General features: G+C 37.3%; 1 protein-coding gene across 1 annotated transcript in view; it reads right to left on the bottom strand.

Moving 5' to 3' along the window:
* Positions 1-926: 926 nt before the first annotated feature.
* DPY19L1 (dpy-19 like C-mannosyltransferase 1) overlaps positions 927-18,909 on the bottom strand; it is a gene marked incomplete at its 5' end in the record, with an annotated part of 94,602 nt that continues 76,619 nt past the window's right edge. Inside the window, 8 exons of the mRNA XM_082662197.1 lie at positions 927-1,126; positions 2,507-2,688; positions 9,345-9,470; positions 10,617-10,716; positions 11,549-11,723; positions 12,523-12,642; positions 13,550-13,574; positions 17,940-17,989. Of these exons, the coding sequence (XP_082518323.1) occupies positions 2,532-2,688; positions 9,345-9,470; positions 10,617-10,716; positions 11,549-11,723; positions 12,523-12,642; positions 13,550-13,574; positions 17,940-17,989 (753 nt within the window). The 3' untranslated portion in view covers positions 927-1,126; positions 2,507-2,531. The remainder of the gene's footprint in view (positions 1,127-2,506; positions 2,689-9,344; positions 9,471-10,616; positions 10,717-11,548; positions 11,724-12,522; positions 12,643-13,549; positions 13,575-17,939; positions 17,990-18,909) is intronic.

The raw sequence follows: 18,909 nt of genomic DNA, 5'->3' as shown, positions 1-18,909 counted from the left end.
ATTGTTCTATTTTAACACTACGCTGTTTCTGCTAAGCACTTTTAGAGGCTTATCTTTTTATAGAAATAATGCCCCAACTTTGTTTTTTTTTATGTCATAGCAATAGCTATTTTATCACTTCCTTGCCCATCCTAACCTTCCTCACACTAAAGCAAAATATTTTTAAATGCTAAAAATGCATAAAATACTGAGCTTTAATACTATTTTGTCATGTATATCAAACCTACCACTACTCTGTGCTGCCATAAAAGATATTAATAATCTACAGCACCGGCTGCTACCAGATGTGACCAAGGCTGAGTGTGCAGTGTAGCCCAAGGCCTCTGTTCTAAACTGACTGGCCTAAAATGTACTCATAGTTTGCTGGTGGAGTTACATCAATAAATACTGTTACAAAAGGAGTCTTCTGGCAAAAAAAAAAAAAAAAAAACTAATTTGATTACTTTTATCTTTTCCCAGCATATGAAACAGTTATAACAGTATTTTAATGTTTTTCCTATATAGAATTTCAAATAATTACATGTGAACTTACTGGGAAAGGAATTCCTGAAAGGTGGGAAGAATAGAGAACTTTAAAAGTAAAATTTTTTTAAAAAAATTGTAACTGCTGGATGTATAAAACATATTTACGAGAGAAACAATGGCAAATAAAGCAGAGCACACACTTCCGCTCTTCCTGCCCATGGTGCCTCTCATCCTCCTCGACCTCAAGTGCCCACTTGCCATTTTTCTGCATTGCTTCATCATTGCTCAAATTCTACTCCTAATCCACAACTCCCCAGATGCTTCCTTGTTTTCTGACTGGCAAAAGACCAAGAAATAAGTCACCCGGTAAGTGAGAAAGAGGGGGCAGGCACCTGAAGACACTGACAATCTCCGCTGGAAGGAGGCTCCCTGGGAGAGGCGGGCTCTGGGGAAGACTGGGGGCTGCACAGTCCTCAGCCCAGGCTGTCTCGGCAGCTGTCTGCTCTAAGCAAGCTAGTGCCTCCCCCAGACCAGGCTTGTCCTTGGGCTCTGGTGAGAAGGCAGAAAGAGAACAGCTCTTCACTGGCTCCCCGGAGTGGGCACCGGAAACCATCCCTGAGGACTCAGGTCTCAAGGACAATCCACAATGAGGTTAATCTGCCTGTGGTTAATAAAGAGAACACTGTGTAATTAAACGTGTAGTCCACCAGAGTCATGGTTTGCTTAGAACGTTAAATCTTAAAACCATTTCTCAAAACTATGAGGATTCACTGTTTTGAAGAATCTCATTTCACACAAATTAACTTTTAAGAAACAAAAATTCATACTAGAAATTTAAAGCAGGTTGGAAAATTTTCCAAATAAAAATAAACAGGAAAGAAAAAAAACAAAGAGGAAGGCTGAATATACTCATTCCTCATACTGAAATGATGCTTTTTGGAACCAAAATTATAACATAAGGTTTAAGGCTTCGTCTTATTAAAGACAGGCAATTTTAAAAGTAAAATATAAAAACTCCATTCACTTATCATTATTCATTTACTTATTTGACAAAAAAATTAGTCATATTTTATTGTATCTTAATAGTAAAAGAAAAATTACCACATACTACAGTCTACTGTTCCACTATAAATTATGTCTACTCAAATATACATTAGTTTCTAGATGCATTATATTTGTGGTTGTTCAAAATAGTTTTCCTAAGTCTACAATTATACATGAAAAATTTTAAGTGGTTTAAAGTTATTAAAATATAAACATTTGAACAATACTAAAAATGAATACTAAAAATACACAATTGTCATTAAATTTTTTAAACCAAGAATAAGTACTTGCTAAGCAACTAAATGTGTAAATAGCACTTATTTGACAAAGAATATTGAGAAAGAGAGAGACAGACAGACAGACGCACACACACTAATGCCACATGGTTGGCAGTTAACAGGAATTTGGTCTTAAGGACTAGGTCCAAGAGCTTGGATTAATAACAGGCAGGAAATGCTTCATTAACGAGAGCAACAGAGAAAAGAATGTGAAGAAGTGAAACAAACAGAGTTCTACATAGCAAATACGCATGTCTGCCCCATCTATTCTTACTGAAGTTGATGACAGGGGCTGACTTGACTGAGGAACTTACAATAATCGCTGAAATGTTCAAAAGACAACAGCAAAACGCAGAGAATAAAGCAAGTGGCATCAATAGTCCACGAACTGTAAAATGAGCCCCTAAACAGTCCGTAAGTGACTATATTTTCATATCACCCTTGTCACGACCCATCATATTTTTTATACAGGTAGCTTTGCTCACTTTAGGACAAATATTTAAGTCAAGTACAAGCATATACTCATTTGCATAGCAAATTTTAAGGGGTGCATTGAAATAGTAACCAACTGATAAACGTATAAGTATTTTTACAATCAGAATGACATTCAAATTGACCAAATAAGATGTTTTTCATTTGAAAACAGTTACTTATAAAAGTTTTGGGGATTTGAATTAAAAACAAGGCATAAGCTATTAGCAAAACATGATAACCATTACTGGTGGACTTCTCTGTAGGCAGCGGTCATTCCTCTATAACTTCTAAGACTTTGTAAACACTATTCTGGAATACAGTGGTGAAGTGAGGCTTGGACTCCTTTACTAAGAGGGTACATAAGGGAGGTTTCCCAGCATTAGCAGGATCTTCCACATCCCAGATTTCAGGCATACTGCAACCAGGCCTAGAAAAGTTAATGTGCAGATTAAAAATCAATGTACATTATATAATGGCAGATAAAGGAACACACTTTTTATGTTCCTGCTCTCATGTCATTTTTTTCTTAGTTTTTTTTTTAAATCCTATCATAGTTATTTATATTTATGTAAGCTACCATAAATCCTCTTGAGAATAAGGTGAACACAGCGAAGGTAACTATAAAGAAAGAAAAGACATATAATATACATGAATTCAGGTATTGGGGTAGGAAATCTCCATTGAATTCTGCCTCAGCTACTTACCAAGAATTTTGTATTGGGTAGTTCACTCAGTCTCCCTCTCCACATTTGTAAAATGGGAAGTACCCATGACATAAGCGATTAAGGGAGAGACTGTATCAAGCACATACTCAGTGGTAATATACTGACACAGAACATCATACAGGCGTACCTCCGGGAGATCGCGGGTTTGGCTCCAGACCACCACAATAAAGCAAACATTGCAATAAAGTGAGTTACATTTTTTAGTTTCCAAGTGCATATAAAAGTTATGTTTATATTGAAGTCTATTAAGTGTGCAGTAGAATTACATACCTTAATTTAAAAATTCTTTATTGCTAAAATAACGTTAACCATCACTGAGACTTCAGTGATAAGGCTTCACAATCTTTTTGCTGGCGGGGGGCCTTGCTTTGATGTTGATGGCTACTGACTGATCAGGGTGATGGTTGCAGACAGCGGGGGTGGCTGTGGCAATTTCTTAAAATAAGACAATAATGAAGTTTGCCACCTTGATGGACTTTTCCTTTCATGAATGATTTCTCTGTAGCATGCAATGCTGTTTGACAGTGTTTTACCCACAGTAGAACTTCCTTCAAAATTGGAATCAGTACGCTCAAACCCTGCTGCTGCTTTATCAACTGAGTTTATATAATATTCTAAATCCTTTGTTGTCATTTTAACAATCTTCACAGCATCTTCACCAGGAGTAGATTCCATCTCAAAAAATTACTTTCTTTGCTTATGCATAAGAAGTAACTCCTCATCCATTAGTCTTATCATGAGATTACAGCAATTCAGTCACATCTTCAGGCTCCACTTCTACTTCTGGTTGTCTTGCTATTTCTACCACATCTGCAGTTACTGCCTCCACTGAAGCCTTGAACCCCTCAAAGTCATCCATGAGGGCTGGAATCAGCTTCTTCCAAGCTCCTGCTAATGTTGAGACTTTGAGCTCTTCCCATGAATCACAAAGGTTCTTAATGGTATCTAGAATGGTGGATCCTTTCCAAAAAGGTTTTCAACTGACTTTGCCCAGATCCATCAGAGGAATCACTAGCTATGGCAGTTATAGCCTTACAAAATATATTTCTTAAATTATAAGACTTGGAAATTACTCTTGATCTATGGGCTGCAGAATGGATGTTGCATGAGCAGGCATGAAAACGTTAATCTTGTCGTACATCCACCAGAGCTCTTGGGTGACCAGGTGCATTGTCAATGAGCAGTCATATTTTGAAATGAATCTTTTTTTCCCGAGCAGTAGGTCTCAACAGCGGGCTTAACAAAATCAGTAAACCATGTTGTAAATAAACAGTTGTGCTGTCACCCAGGCTCTGTTGTTCCATTTATAGAGCGCAGGCAAAACAGGTTTAGCATAATTCATAAGGGCCCTAGGATTTTCAGAATGATAAATGGAGCACTGGCTTCAACGTCAAGTCATCAGCTGCTTTAGCCTCTAATAAGAGTCAGCCTGTTCTTTGAAGCTTTGAAGCCAGGCATGGACTTATCCTCTCTAGTTATGAAAGTCCTAGATGGCATCTTCTTCCAATAGAAGGCGATTTCATCATTGAAAATCTGTTGTTTAGGGTAGCCACCTTCATTAATGATCTTAGCTAGATCTTCTGGATAACTTGCTGCAGCTTGTACATCAGCACTTGCCACTTCACCTTGCGCTTTGATGTTATGGAGACGGCTTCTTTCCTTAAATCTCATGAACCAAACTCTATAGTTTCAAACTTTTCTTCTGCAGCTTCCTTACCTTCTCAGCCTTCATAGAACTGAAGAGAGTTAGGGCCTTGCTCTGAATTAGGCTTTGGGTTAAGGAAATGTTGTGACTGGTCTGATCTTCCATCCAGACCACTAAAACTTTCTCCATATCAGCAATAAGGCTGTTTCACTTTCTTATCGTTCATGTATTCATTGGAGTAGCACTTTTAATTTCTTTCAAGAACTTTTCCTTTGCATTCACAATGTGGCTAACTGTTTGGCACAAGAGACCTAGCTTTTGGCCAATCTTGGCTTTTGACATGCTTTCCTTACTAAACTTAAACATTTCTAACTTTTGATTTAAAGTGAGAGACATGTAGCTCTTTCACTTGAACACTTAGAGGCCACTGAAAGGTTATTAATTGGCCTGTGTCTCAGGGAGTAGGGAGGCCCAAGGAGAGGGAGAGAGATGGGAATGGCTGGTTGGTAGAACAGTCAGGACACACACACCCATCAAGTTTGCCATCTTATATGGGTACAGTACATGGTGCCCCCAAACAATTACAATAGTAACGTCAAAGATCACCTAATCAGTAACTGATATATTACTTTCAAATCTATATTACCTAACTATTTTATAATCATCAATGTAATAACTGATTCAGGGAATTATAAGAAGTGGATGCAAGAACTACCTGGTGACAGGCTATTGATTATAAAGGAGATTTGTCTACTTAAAATGGAGAGAATTGGGGAACATTCTTTAATCAAGTGATCAAACTTAGCATCACCAATAATAGAACAAAGTTACAGGTACCTACCAAAGTGACATAATGGAAGTACACATCTTCTATGTACTATTCTTGCCAAATTTTGTCAAACTGAATCTAATCATGTGGAATAAATTAGACAAATCCAAATGTGGAACATTCTTACAAGACAACTGGGCTGGACTCTTCCAAATATCAATGGAAACAAAAAAGGTGAAAGGAATTTCACAATGTTTATGTTTTTTTAAAATATTAAAAACAGAAAAATCAAGGAAAAATTATAGAGATTTGCAACAGCTTATGTTTTGTCATAGTTGTTTCACTTTTCTTTATAAGAGAAAAAACCATTTCCAACAAGTCCCTTTTATTCCCAATGGCAGTCCCACTCCCCTGCTCTCCACCACGAGGCAAGCACTAGACAGAAATGCACATGCTTTCTCCTTTTCAATAACATTTTTAATTTAAAGGTAACCTTCACCCAAAAAGTGTCAAAATATAAACCTATCAAAATAAATAAGTGAGTCACTGTCACCTCCAACACCGTTTCTCAGAGGTGGCTTCTATAAACAATCCAGCATACATTCTGCTAGACCTTTTCACGTTCAGACATACAAGCACACAAAAACATAGGCACAGACATATTCGTATTCACAGATGCTCCTGGGTTGCTTTTACAAAAACAAGATTAATCTGGGACTCCTCACTTAGGAATGAAAAGTGGTCATTGTTGCATTTCATAAAGACCTACTTTATTCTTTTTCATAGATGCTAGTAATTCTATGTATTATTTAACGACTCTTTTATGGATGGATATTTTGTTTCTCATTTTGTCATTATAAAACAATGCTGATATAAACAATGTTATGCCCATATTTTTCTGTAAGCTAAACTTCTAGAAGCAGCACTATCACTATGTCAAAAGGCTATACAATTTTCACTTTGCTTCTATCAAAGTATCTCCCAAAAAGGTATTACCAGTGAGTGTTCCTGCAGAGTGTTCAGTGCACACTTTTTTGCACACCCTTGTCGACACTAGATTCTATCGATGTACGAAAATATGACGGAACTTGGATTTTCTATGTTTTAATTTTCTCACACATACTAAGGCCAAACCGTTATTACACTGCAGGCCAATGACAGTAGAGAGTAAAACATATATGAAGTACCAGCTACTGAGTTCAATTGCTTTCAGGAAAAGAAGAGGGCAAAGAGCTGCCTTTGTGAGCTCTGTCTAACATCCTTTAGTCCTTTTCCGAGTTTTCTGAAGTTTCCCCAGGCCAGCCAGCTACATCTTTAAAATGGCATTAGTGAAAATCTGAATAATTTTCTTCTGAATTCACGTATTTTAATTTTATGTCAACTCTATTATGGGAATTAATGAGAAAGAGAGCAGAGAACTGAGAATAAAAAAGGAGTTAATTAAAAACTCATCTACAACTTGCATTTGAGTATATTTTCCTACTTGTATTTGAACACAGGGTATCAAGTATTTAAGGAATAATCAAGCACACAATTAGCCCACTCTGTTAATGAGAGCACATAAATACAGTGCCTACCAAGGTGCCAAGCACAGTTTAAGCTCCAGATAGATATTAGTCCCTCTTCCCTTTCTTCTCCTATTTGAATTCCCCACTTGCTCCCCCTGTTCTGCCATAGCTTTCTTTTCCAGTAACATACAGCTGTCTCAGGCTGGCATAACAGAAAGAATTGGAGAGTGAGGGCCAAGGGAATAAAGAAGATCCCGATTCTGGTAGAGAGCTCTCTGGCCAGAAACTCAGTTCTTCCTTCTGCAAAGGTATGTGCTAAGTATTAGTCCTTCTTCCCTTTCCTCTTCTGTCTGCGCCCTCCACCTGCTTCCCTGTCAGGACAGAAAGCACAGCTGTGTTTTGTCTCCAGCTTTAAGCAGAGTGCACCTATCTAAGATTTCCTGAGACTTATAATCCTGTAGTAGATAGTGTTCTTTCAGTAACTGAGCAGGGAAACCAGATGAGAGGAAGCCACTTCTTCAGCTTCCTCCCTCCCCACTCCTGCTGCAACAAATACAACAAGGGCAAGTCAAGGTCCAGAGGCGGGGAAGCTGGCACACACCTCCACCCCTCTCAACTCTCAGTCTTAATGCCTGTAAGTGAGCTCTAAATGGAGATGATCAGAAGCCAGTTACTTTACTGCTGACTTTGTTTAGTGTGCAAGATTTATTGCCATACTTCCCAAATTTGTCTTTTGATCCTTTCTTGTGTACAAAAACCAGTGCTCTGTCCATCAGAACATGAGACTACTACAACTATGCAAATCCAAGGAGCTCCGTCAACATCTTAGCTCCATCAACATCAACGGGCTTAGTTGCTCCATGGCATGTGGATCTTCCCGGACCAGGGATTGAACCCATGTCCCCTGCACTGGCAGGCGGATTTTTAACCACTGCGCCACCAGGGAAGTCCCTTTTTTCTTTTCAGAATGAAGCACCTTAGCCTCTGCAATTTCCACATATTCATAACACTATGCAGGAGGCTAGGAAAAAATGAAGAATCTTGAATCAAGGTTCATCATTAGCTTGGAGAAAAAAGGTCATGAAATAATTTTTATGTTCCAGTAACCTACAGGTGTTTCAGGCTGGCATCACTGAACTGGAGAGTTGGAGAGTAAACCCTAAGTCAGTAAAGAAGATCCCAATGCTGGTGGAAATCTCTGCCAAAAAACAGTCCTTCTGACTGCAAATGTCAGCCCACCATTCATTTATTACAGTGTCTTCATCAAATTGTTATGAGAGATTCTTATGACTTTTTGTCCTAAATTTATATAACAAAGTTAAAGTTTATGTATATAAGTTTCACATATATTCTTACGTTCATAAAGACTTAAAGCGTTTTCTAAATTATGACTCAATAACATTTTCTGTAGATCCTGATTAAATTCAAATCACCTGTGACATATTCAATGGAAAATCATTCAACAATAAAAATTTATTTGAGTTTCCTTGTGGGCAATGCTTGATAGGTACTGTGTCACAGAACTATCTTTACTCCTAAGTCAATATTAATCATTTCATCTTAACACCCTTGTGTATTGTTGAAATACATGGTAAATGAGTATGATTAAGCCACAGATACAGCAATCTCCTGGAGACTTCTGTTTACTTAAAGAGTAGTGAGAATTTTAAAAATAATAGTATTCCATAAAATATCCTTGATTTCTGATAAAACTATTCCTTTCTGTATTCCTCATGGGGTGAATGCTCTGATATTTTAATAGCAAGCTATCATCTGCTGTCTAGTCACCCAAGCGTAACATTTCTAAATAGTCAACTTTAGAATTCACATTTGCTTTTAAAATCTTACTCTTATTGCTCTAATCTGCTTAGTGAACTTCTCTGTGGAAATAGATACTTTTTAAAACTATAAACCCAAGAGAATATGGGTCACCGTAAGGTTAATTATTTTCCCACTCAAATAAGATGCAAAACAGAAAGAAAGAAGTTCACTCTGAGTTGATGCTGGGAGGGGGGGTCCCAGCTATCACAGGATATGGTATGGTGCAGAGATGTGGTATGGACAAAGCTGCCTGACTTCATTATAATGAGACTCTCCATTATTTGGTTTCAGACTCCACAAGTCTTTTGAAAGAAAATACATCCAACTTTAAATAAATGTTTCTCAAAAGAACATCAAAGGCAAATATGAACAATCTGGGAAATTATCAATAAGTGCCAATACCTTTAAGGTAATGTGCACATGTAAATCATTATAAAATAAATAGATGTTTAAAATGACTAGAAAAGAAAAAACTCCAAATAATTATCAAAAAGTTTTTTCTGCTTGTATTTTGCTATTATATACATCTCACACATACAACTAGTAAAGCACTTGCCATGAGACTGAATTAACTTTAATGTCTTCTGAATATAAAATGCTGTATTAAGTACTCACTTGGATCTTCTTATACACCAGGACTCTTCCAGAACGTAGTAATTCACTTGTAACTTTATCAATTCTCGCTTCACTTCTTCAGCTGCTTTTCGACTATACATTGAATATACTATTTTTGTTCTGGCTCTAAAGAAAAATAATTAGGCAGAAGATTTTCAAGATCAAAAGAATGCAATCAACCTATTTGGACAAAAGCACTGAATGGAACTAGAAGAAAGACTGTACAGAAGAATCAGGTCAAGGGAACATTCTGCACAGGAGTTCCTGCTGAGGGGCACTGGGGAGGTCAATGGAGAAAAGCACAGGTAGCACAAGAGTCCTGAGAGAAAAAGTTCAGTTTAATGAATCTCTTCATTTCCAAACTTAGTCTTTTGGTTTGTTTGAGTGCTTGTTTTTGTTTTAAATTCTCCATCACTCTATCACAAGTAAGAGTATGAGCTACACAGACACAACTACAGGACTACTTTAAAGGTACAACAGTCCTAACTTTGAGAACAAACGATTAGCATTAAATGGCTCTCCATTTTATTCCTAATTTAAAAAAAAAAACAAAATACAAAAAATGAAACTTATTCAATACAATTGCTCTGGAAATTAGTTTGCTAACATTGATTTTTTAATGAAAAAGCTTTTTATTTATAAAAGGTATGACTTGCTGTTATACAAAATATTAATAAGGATTCACCAATTACTTAGGAAATGACTAGCTGATCAACCTAGAAATTGCATGAAAATTAAATCTATTTCCTTTACAAAGAGAACACAACACTCTAACTTATAAAAAATTAGTAAAAAAAAAAACAAAAAAACAAGATCATTCTAGTAGGTTATATTGGTGAAAATGAGAAAAAAATCCTCTTTGAATGGGATTCCATCTCAACTGACTCCTCAGAATTCAAGAAAAATAGCCTATAAGAAAATCTTAATACAAACTATAGGCTAGTGAATCTTCTGGGGAGCTTAAAAGGTGATGATAACTAATAAGGACCTGGGTGTTTGGAGCCCTGTAACCTGTATAAAACAGACATGGGGTGATTTCTTTTTACTGCCTAGGAGAGAAGATAACCCCAAAGACTGTAGTTTTATTGTCCTATGGGGCCTTAACAGTTTGTATTGAACTTAGCCATCTTATTTCAGCATTCTTTGTCCCCAAACTCTATAAACCCCAGTTCACCATATCCTTTTGAAACACTTCTCATTATTTTGCTGGTTCCCTCACTCACTATTTGTAAGAAAAATTTGTTTTCAACAATGTGATATTTGTGTACTAACCTCAAACCTGCATCTTCATAATGTGGATGATTCACAATGGGCCGAAGTGCGGAGAGTTTAACACTTGCCATTGTAGGCATGGCACCTGCAAACACTGCATCTGCAAAGCAGGAAGGAAGGTCTTAGGAAGACACCTGGTGAGCATGACAAGGGGTCTCCTTCTGGTCAAATCAGTTACTTCCCAGGTGAAAAAGCTGAGGCCCGAATCATGATACAGAGTCAATGACAGAACCAGAATGAAGTCAGGTAGCTAATAAAATGGTGGTCAGCAACCAAGCCTGGATAAACTATTTTCCTTGGAAGATAAAGCCTCATCATATGTCTCATCATTGAGGATTTCTGTTTCTTTTGTTTGTTTTTAATGTCTTTTCTTGCTTCTAGGAAAGAAGTAACAAATTGACTAGGGAAGTTTTATAGCACCTAGGAATTCTGGAAGATGATTTAATATTCAGTCACTTGATACTCAGATGACAACAAAAACCTCTTTTTCTATACATGAATAAAATATCACATTCCATGAGTTCATTTCAAAAAGGAATGTGAAGGGCTAAGATTAAAAATTAATTAGGAAAATAAGGATAACATAAATTATTTTAAATTGTGCCATGCAAAACTTTGTATATACGTTGAAAAAAATTAGAATTTATGTAAAATAGAGAAATAAATTACTAAGAAAATAGATGTAACATTTCCTTTGCAAACTACATAAGCAAGACGGACATCTCTCTCTTTCTGGATAATCTAGAAGCAGGACTGCTTAGAAAGATTGAAAGTAACTTGGGTTCAGGATTGTGCAGTTGTACATAGAACTGTAGGGAAAACCACAGTTTTCCTGGAAGTAAAACCATTGGAAGTAACTTGGGTTGAGGATTGTGCAGTTGTACATAAAACTGTAGGGAAAACCACAGCTAAATAATATGACCTTTTTTTACCTGGTTTAGTGCTATATTTAATCCACTCTATAAGTTCTTCTTGCGGCAAATTGCTGAACTCCCCTACAATATTCCACTGGGTTTGCAGATTTGCTGAACCTTGTATTGACATGGCTGCTAACACAGCAAAAACAACAGCACCAGGATGTACTTTGCAAAAGAGCCATCCAAACAGCTGAAACCAAATTAAGAATACATTGACAACTGTTAGTACAAACCAGCCTGCATCCAACTTCCCAGAGAAGAATACAGTCTCTGCTAGAATCCCTGATACAAGACTAATAATTCTAAGGAAAAGTTCCAGAAACAATAACCTGAGGGATCAAAACAATTCTACCATTAGCCTAATATAGGTGGGACATGATTTAAGAAACTCTTCTGTCAACTTGCTCTACTCCCAGATTCGGGTAAGGCCAGGCCTACCTACATAATTTGCCAGACTCAGTGCAAAATAAAAATGTGGGTTCCTTGGGACTTTCCTGGCAGTCCAGTGGTTGAGATTCCATGCTCCCACTGCAGGGGGCATGGGTTCAATCCCTGGTCAAGAACTAAGATCCCACATGCCATGTGGTGCAGCCAAAAAACAAAAAAAAATGTGGGTTCCTTGTCTGACATTTTTTAAGAAGTTCAAAACAGCAACAGCAGAGCATCAATCTAGGTGCAGAGTCCTTCTGAGTGTGGGCCCCTGTGCGATCACTGCTTTCTATCAATATCTGTAGTTATCATTCATGAATTCAGCCTGCACTGAATGAGTGTTTGTTGTACACCAAGGACTATTTTAGAAGTTAAAAGGATAAGGGATCTGCTTTGGCCCTTACCCCTTAGGAAAGGTTAGTACAAAACCATGAAGAACTTTGATTATAAACAATTTAAAGAACTTTGGGTCATTTAATATTATTTTAGGGCCACTCAATAACAAAGGCTGGGGTAAAATTATCATAGCAGCTATAATGCCAACATAACAATCATCTCACCTGTCTTGAGCAGATCAAGGAAGCCATAACGCACATGTGTGGCGTCAAAAAGAGTTTTAGTCTCATAATTAAAACACCAAGAACTGTATATGCTAACAGCTGCAATGCATGATAAACCAGCTGAAAGAAAGAGAAAATATTTTTACTCCTACTATTTGTGAAGTTTAAGAATATATTGTTAAATTGGTGAATATATGGAAAAGGGTACTTTTTCTTAGTAACAATATTTTGATTTCTGAAATAATATTTAATAATATTTAATATAATAATCAATATTTTGATTTCTGAAAGTCTTAAAATTCACTTTCAAACTTGTCGCTTTTATTAGAGGGCTAAAATTATAAAGTCCCTAAGGTAAGTGGTCCTATAATTCTGCTCAGAATGAAGCCTAGGGTTAATAAAGCCCACATTTCTGAACCAGATGGAAATATGAGATACAGTATCATGAACTATAGTCACCATGCTGTTGCTGAGAGAATAGATCTTAAAAGTCCTCTTCACAAGAAAAAAAAGAAAAAAAATTTGAGTAACTATGTATGGTAATGGATGTTAACTAGACTTATCATGGTGATCATTCCACAATATATACAAATTCTAGTCATTATGTTGTACATCTGAAACTAACATAATATGTCAATTATACCTCAATTAAAAAAAAAAACCAGGCTGAATCACCAGGAGATGAGAACAGCAACCAGTCACATCTCTGAGGCCTCAGGGCAAGGTGAGCAGAGAGAAAAGTGATCCCTAATCATGCGAAAGACACTCTGCATATGCGTCTAAATGGTCTCCAGCAATGAACTGCTATTACCTTGAGGATGATCAGAGCCGACCAAATGAGTTTCCTACCTAACTGCTCTAACAAATGAATGGTCATGTTTGTAGTATTCTCGTAAAAACACATAGAGGCCTATTTTGAAGATGATTACTGACTTACCAATAAAGTTAGAAAATGGAACTAGAAAGAAAAATCCAAACATATACAAACATTAAAATAAGCCAAATTTTGGTAATATTAAGTCTTTACCTCTCCATGATCAAGTTGGTGTTTTCTGAAATGGAAAAAGAAATACTATCATTGAATCACTACGGAAGCACTTACTTCAATCATGCGCATTTTTATCTTACAAATATGAGTTTTACAACTTCTGTAATATGCCCTCAGGACACATACATGAAATCAAAATAACTGAAAGTTATAAACCAAAACTGGTGCTACAGTCTTTTAAAACAGTTTATTTTGCATATCCCATATCTGACTACACGGGTATTTATTAGGCCAACAAGGCTCGCTGGCTGTGTATCAGGTACCTCACTGGTAATATAACCTGGCAAAGCAGGGAGTGAAAAGAAACTCTGCAGCCCTCACAGTCCCATACCCCTACTTCCTGTCCTCAGCAGCCCCTCAGCTCTGCCGTAAATTCTAGCTGCTTTAGGGACAATTTAGGAAGCCACACACAAGGTTTTTTTTCAGCAGCAGCTCTGGAATATAAAAATAGCCACATAATGCCAGCTTTACCTTTGCTTGGCAGTTTTAATTTCCTAAGAAAGGCTGCATCTTTATAGGCCCATATATCCTCCCCACATCTCACTCCGGTCCCCTTCCCGCACCCCGACCCCGTGTTGAGTCTCATCACAGCAGTGAGAGCAACCGTTTGAAAATGGGAATCCAGACATGCCACTCACTCCCTTACTTAAAACTTTACAATCGGCTATGGGGTTTTTTGTAATTAAAGTAAACTCTCAAATCCTTACCATGCTACACATAGTCCTCCTAATCTGGTTCCCCACCTCCCATCCTGGAAACTCATCTCCTACCAGGTTCCCTCTTGATCACTGTGCTCCAGTCACACTAGACTAATTTTATACCTTAAAACATCAGAGAGCCGTCTTTGACTCCCATATTCAGTGCCCCTTACCTTGATCACTCCCACTCCATTTCCCTGTTTTATCTTCTCACAGAAAACACAGTTTTCACTTATTGGTTTATTTGATTATCATATGTCTCTCCTAACTAAAATGAACCCTTCAGGAGGACCAGGTACAAATCCATCCATCCACTCAATTTCATTGAGCCTTGAGCAGTAAACAAGATGGAAAAAAATCCATGCCCTCACAGAGTTTACATATAAGTTGAAGGAGACAAACAAAAAGCAAATAAACATACATCACATGGCAATAAATACTGTGGGGAAAAAAGGAAACAGGGTAAAAGATGCAGGGAGTGCTGGGTGACTGGGATGGCATATATTATCAGTGTGGTCACCAACTGAGTGACATCTGAGCATAGCCTGAAGGAGCTGAGAGTTTGAGCCTGAGGATCCCTCAGGGAAGAAGAGCACTTGAGGCAAGGAGAACAGACATGGCAAAGCCTCATGGTGGCAGGCTCCCTGATAGGCTAACAACAAAGACGGCATGATTAGGGAGAAGAGAGAGCAAGGAGCAGAATGAGATGAGGGAGATCCAGGAGAACGGTACTGACAGGGAAGCACATTCTGAGGCTCAGTACTGTGTTCACAAAATTTGAGATTCTCATTAGACACCCAAGTAGAAATGACAAACAGGGAATCGTATGTATAAATCTGGAGTTCAAGGGAGAAGTCTGGATCAGAGACACAAATGTGCGACTTGATAACACATACCTTCTCTATCCTAAACACTGATCTATTTCCAAGACCTAGAAAACAATGCCTAGCACATAGAGTTCAATCTTTTTTTTTTTGAATGAATGAGCAAATGATTCAATTAGGTAGGTTAATTGAATAGGTAGCACACAATCTGATTTGAGGACTTGCTTTCAAATATATTGATGTGTTAGCAAACAGTAAAATTACTGGGCAAATGAAGGAAGTGAAATGGATCCTCCTTTATTCTTCTTTCATGCCAAGTAAAAATTATCAGTTACCATTTACCGAGCACCTAAAATGTTAATATGATCATTACATTCCATTAACTCTGATCTTACAACTATTTATTATCCTACTTACAACTGTTTATTATCCTAACTGGCAGCTAAGGAAAACAGGTTACAGAGATAGTAAGAGGCGAAGCCAGGTCTATATATGGACTGGTTTCAGAGTCAATATATTTTCTACTTCATCATGCTGTCTCTATCCTACTTTATCCCCTAGTTCCCTGAATAAAGGAGATACTGATACTCACACCTTGAGAATTAAAATGTATGTCCTACCTCTCCCCTTTTTACATTGGCATATGACTTTGGTACTTATGCAAAATGAAATGTCGATGTGCCATTCTCCTTTCCAAAAAGCTCTGATCCTACCTGAATTGAGAGCCCCGTGAAGCTCAGTGCTTTTCTATAGTTACTTCTATAGTTGAGTTATTATTGAAAAGACTGTTTTGTTTCTGTGAAAAGTTCCACCTTTCTCTTCCAGAGGTGCATAGTATAGTTATAACGGTAGTCCCCTTCTGAACTCTTAAAAAAACTTCATCTCAATTGAAGAGAAATTTTGGCATTACATACCAGAAGCTTTTTTCTTTTCCCTGGCCCTCAAAGGCATCAGGTAGAAGTAAGGGCACAGTTACAGTAAATTGTTTCTAAACGAGAACAAGGATTGTCTCAAGAGTGCATGCAATAATTTATCACTGGTGAGGTGAAAGAACAATAGATAAGGCTGTGTGTTATAAAAGAAAATATATAGACACACAAATTCAATAATCTCTACTCCCCAAAAAAATCCCACAAAAGAATGAAATTAGAATTAAAACTTCCTTTGCTCCATCCTCTAATCCCATGCTCCTAACAGTTACAAGTTTTATCCTTCCATATCCCTCCGATGTACAAAGACACATACAAAATCTTTATATTTTAAACAAAAGTGTAATCATCATGTATATGTCTTGTAATTTTTTAATTCAAGGATGTATGATGAAATATTTCCATAAAGAAATTCCACTTTATGACTGGGTCATAAGTAAATCAATCCCGCACTAGTGGATATTTTGGTTGTTCACATTTTCCACATTACATACACCACCACAGTGGGCATCTCTGTACCATCACCTCTGCATTTCCGTGAGCATTTCTAGGGGACACATTTGCACTGGTGAAACTGCAGAGTTAAAGGACAGGCCCACCGTATGTTTTGCTTGTATTGCCTAACTGCCCTACCACCCACTTCCTCCCACGCTTGCAAGCACTGGGTATTATTAATTTTTACAAACTTGATAAGTAAAAAGGCTTTCACTTTTATCTTTACCATGGGACGGAGCACTTTTTCATGTATCTGTAAGTCATGCGTAAGTCTTTGCTCACTCAACTACTATTCTTTCCTATGTGCCAGGCACTGCATATAAACCACTGAACTGAACAGAAATGACCCCATCCCCCTTCAGGAGACACAGGCAACACATCAGTATGTAAGCACACACGGTGACAAATGCCGAGAGAAAGAAAAAGGGTGTGATGGTGGAGAATAACAAGGAAGGAGACAAGGGATCTACTCAGAAATGATGGTCAGGAAAGCCTTCTTGAAGGAGGTGGCATTTAAGCAAGGATTAAAGGAGTGAGTCACGCCAAGCCAGGCTGCGGAAAGCAGGAGGCACAACTACGGACTTAGGGTACAACCACTGCAAAATTGCAGAGGCAGGAAACTACTTGTCATGGTCAAAGAGCAGAAAGGAGATCTGTGGGACATTAGTGTAGCGGAAAAGGGAAAATGGGAATTTTTTTTTTTCTCAATTGCCCATTTGAGTCTTTCACTCATTTTTCAAATGGGTTTTTAGTATTTTTCTTATTAATTTATAGCAGTTCTTTATGTATGATGGTCATTAGGCGCTTGTTATAATTTCCAACTATTTTCTCCAAGTTGTATTTTTCTTTGAACAGTGCTTACAGTATCTTACCAAACCAAAGAATTTATCTGGTCAACCTTGTCAATCTTTCTTTCTAGCTTATAGGCTTTATGTCATACTTAACAAGGCATCTCTAACCCTAAAATTATAAAAATAATCTCTTGGTTTATTTGGGAGTTTCATTTTTTTTTCTATATTTAAATCTTTGCTCCATCTGGAATTTATTTTATGTAAAAATGAGGTGTGGGTCCACTTTTACATTTTCCTGCTCTTCTCTCAAAAAGCTGTCCATTGGTCCTAAAACCATCAACAGAGTAATTTGTTTTCCCTGCCAAACTGAAGCACAAAGCTGTATCCTTCAAGCATAGATTAGTATAGGGCTACAGTCAGATCATACTGGATGCGATTTGGGGAATGAACAAGTGATGTGCTGAGCTCTACATAAATGGGGAATAATGAGAAAAGCGGAGAAGGGGGATGGCAACAATCGAAACATCAATTAACAAATGTTGAGTGTACAACATGTAACTATAAAATTAATATACTGTAAATAACTACTTAATAAACAGAGGAGGTAACAAAATCATTAATGGCATATTTACCTTATATGTGTTTGTTGTTTAGTTAAGACACCCCACATGTCACTAACAATCTGCAAATAGATTTTTAAACATTTTATAACAGCCGTATTGGGAAAAAGAAAATTTCAAATAATGTATCTTCTAAACTTTCAAACTTTTATTTACTTAAAAATACAGAAGTATGGAGATAAGAAGTAATTCAGAAAATAGTAATTACAACAACAAAATCTTACGTTTGTACAGTACTTCATCATATCTATATCCAACCCTGTTCAGATAAGTTTTATTATCCTCATTTTAAAAATGAGCAACAGGCTCAGAAGGATTAAATGATCTCCCTAAAGGTGGACAACAACTAAGAAGGGTCTTGAAACTTCACCTTTTGGCTTCCGATTCACCTTTAAGAGAATTCCACCATGCCCAGGTTGTTGGCAATGCCTCTTCTTAATTATACACACACATAACTGGAGAACTGGCTCAGAGACTGATAAGCACAACTAACTAAACACTGTGTTTTCATATTTAGCAGTCACTGGGAGGTCATCTAATCTGAAATCCTGTCCCCAATGTGGATGTCCTCTGTGACACTGCCTGATAGGTTTTAATTCAGCCCTTGGAAGAACCACCTAGCTGCTGATTAAACCTATAACACTTTCCTAATCAGTCCAGATCAATGCTGGTCAAAAGCCCTAACTCTTAGAATTGGCCATAATATTAAGGAGCCAAAATGAGTATAATCTTATTTCCAAGTGGTAGCCTTTTAAGTCTTTGAAAAGAATTATCCTCTTTCTATTTAAGTCTTTCTTCTTTACATCAAACATCCCACTTTCTTTGACCCCAATCTAGTCATTTTCATCATCTCTAGCCATCCAGGTTGCTATCTTTTTAATACATTCTGGATTGCCAACATCTAGTATTTTTTTATTACCTACTGGGTGCCCACCCACATAAAGAAAACAAAGGAAGCAAAGAGCACAGAGCCTGGCATACA

This window comes from Grampus griseus (assembly GCF_964374135.1).
Source record: "Grampus griseus genome assembly, chromosome: 9".
Lineage (NCBI taxonomy): Eukaryota > Metazoa > Chordata > Mammalia > Artiodactyla > Delphinidae > Grampus > Grampus griseus.
This window is presented reverse-complemented; position numbering and strand designations above follow the sequence as displayed.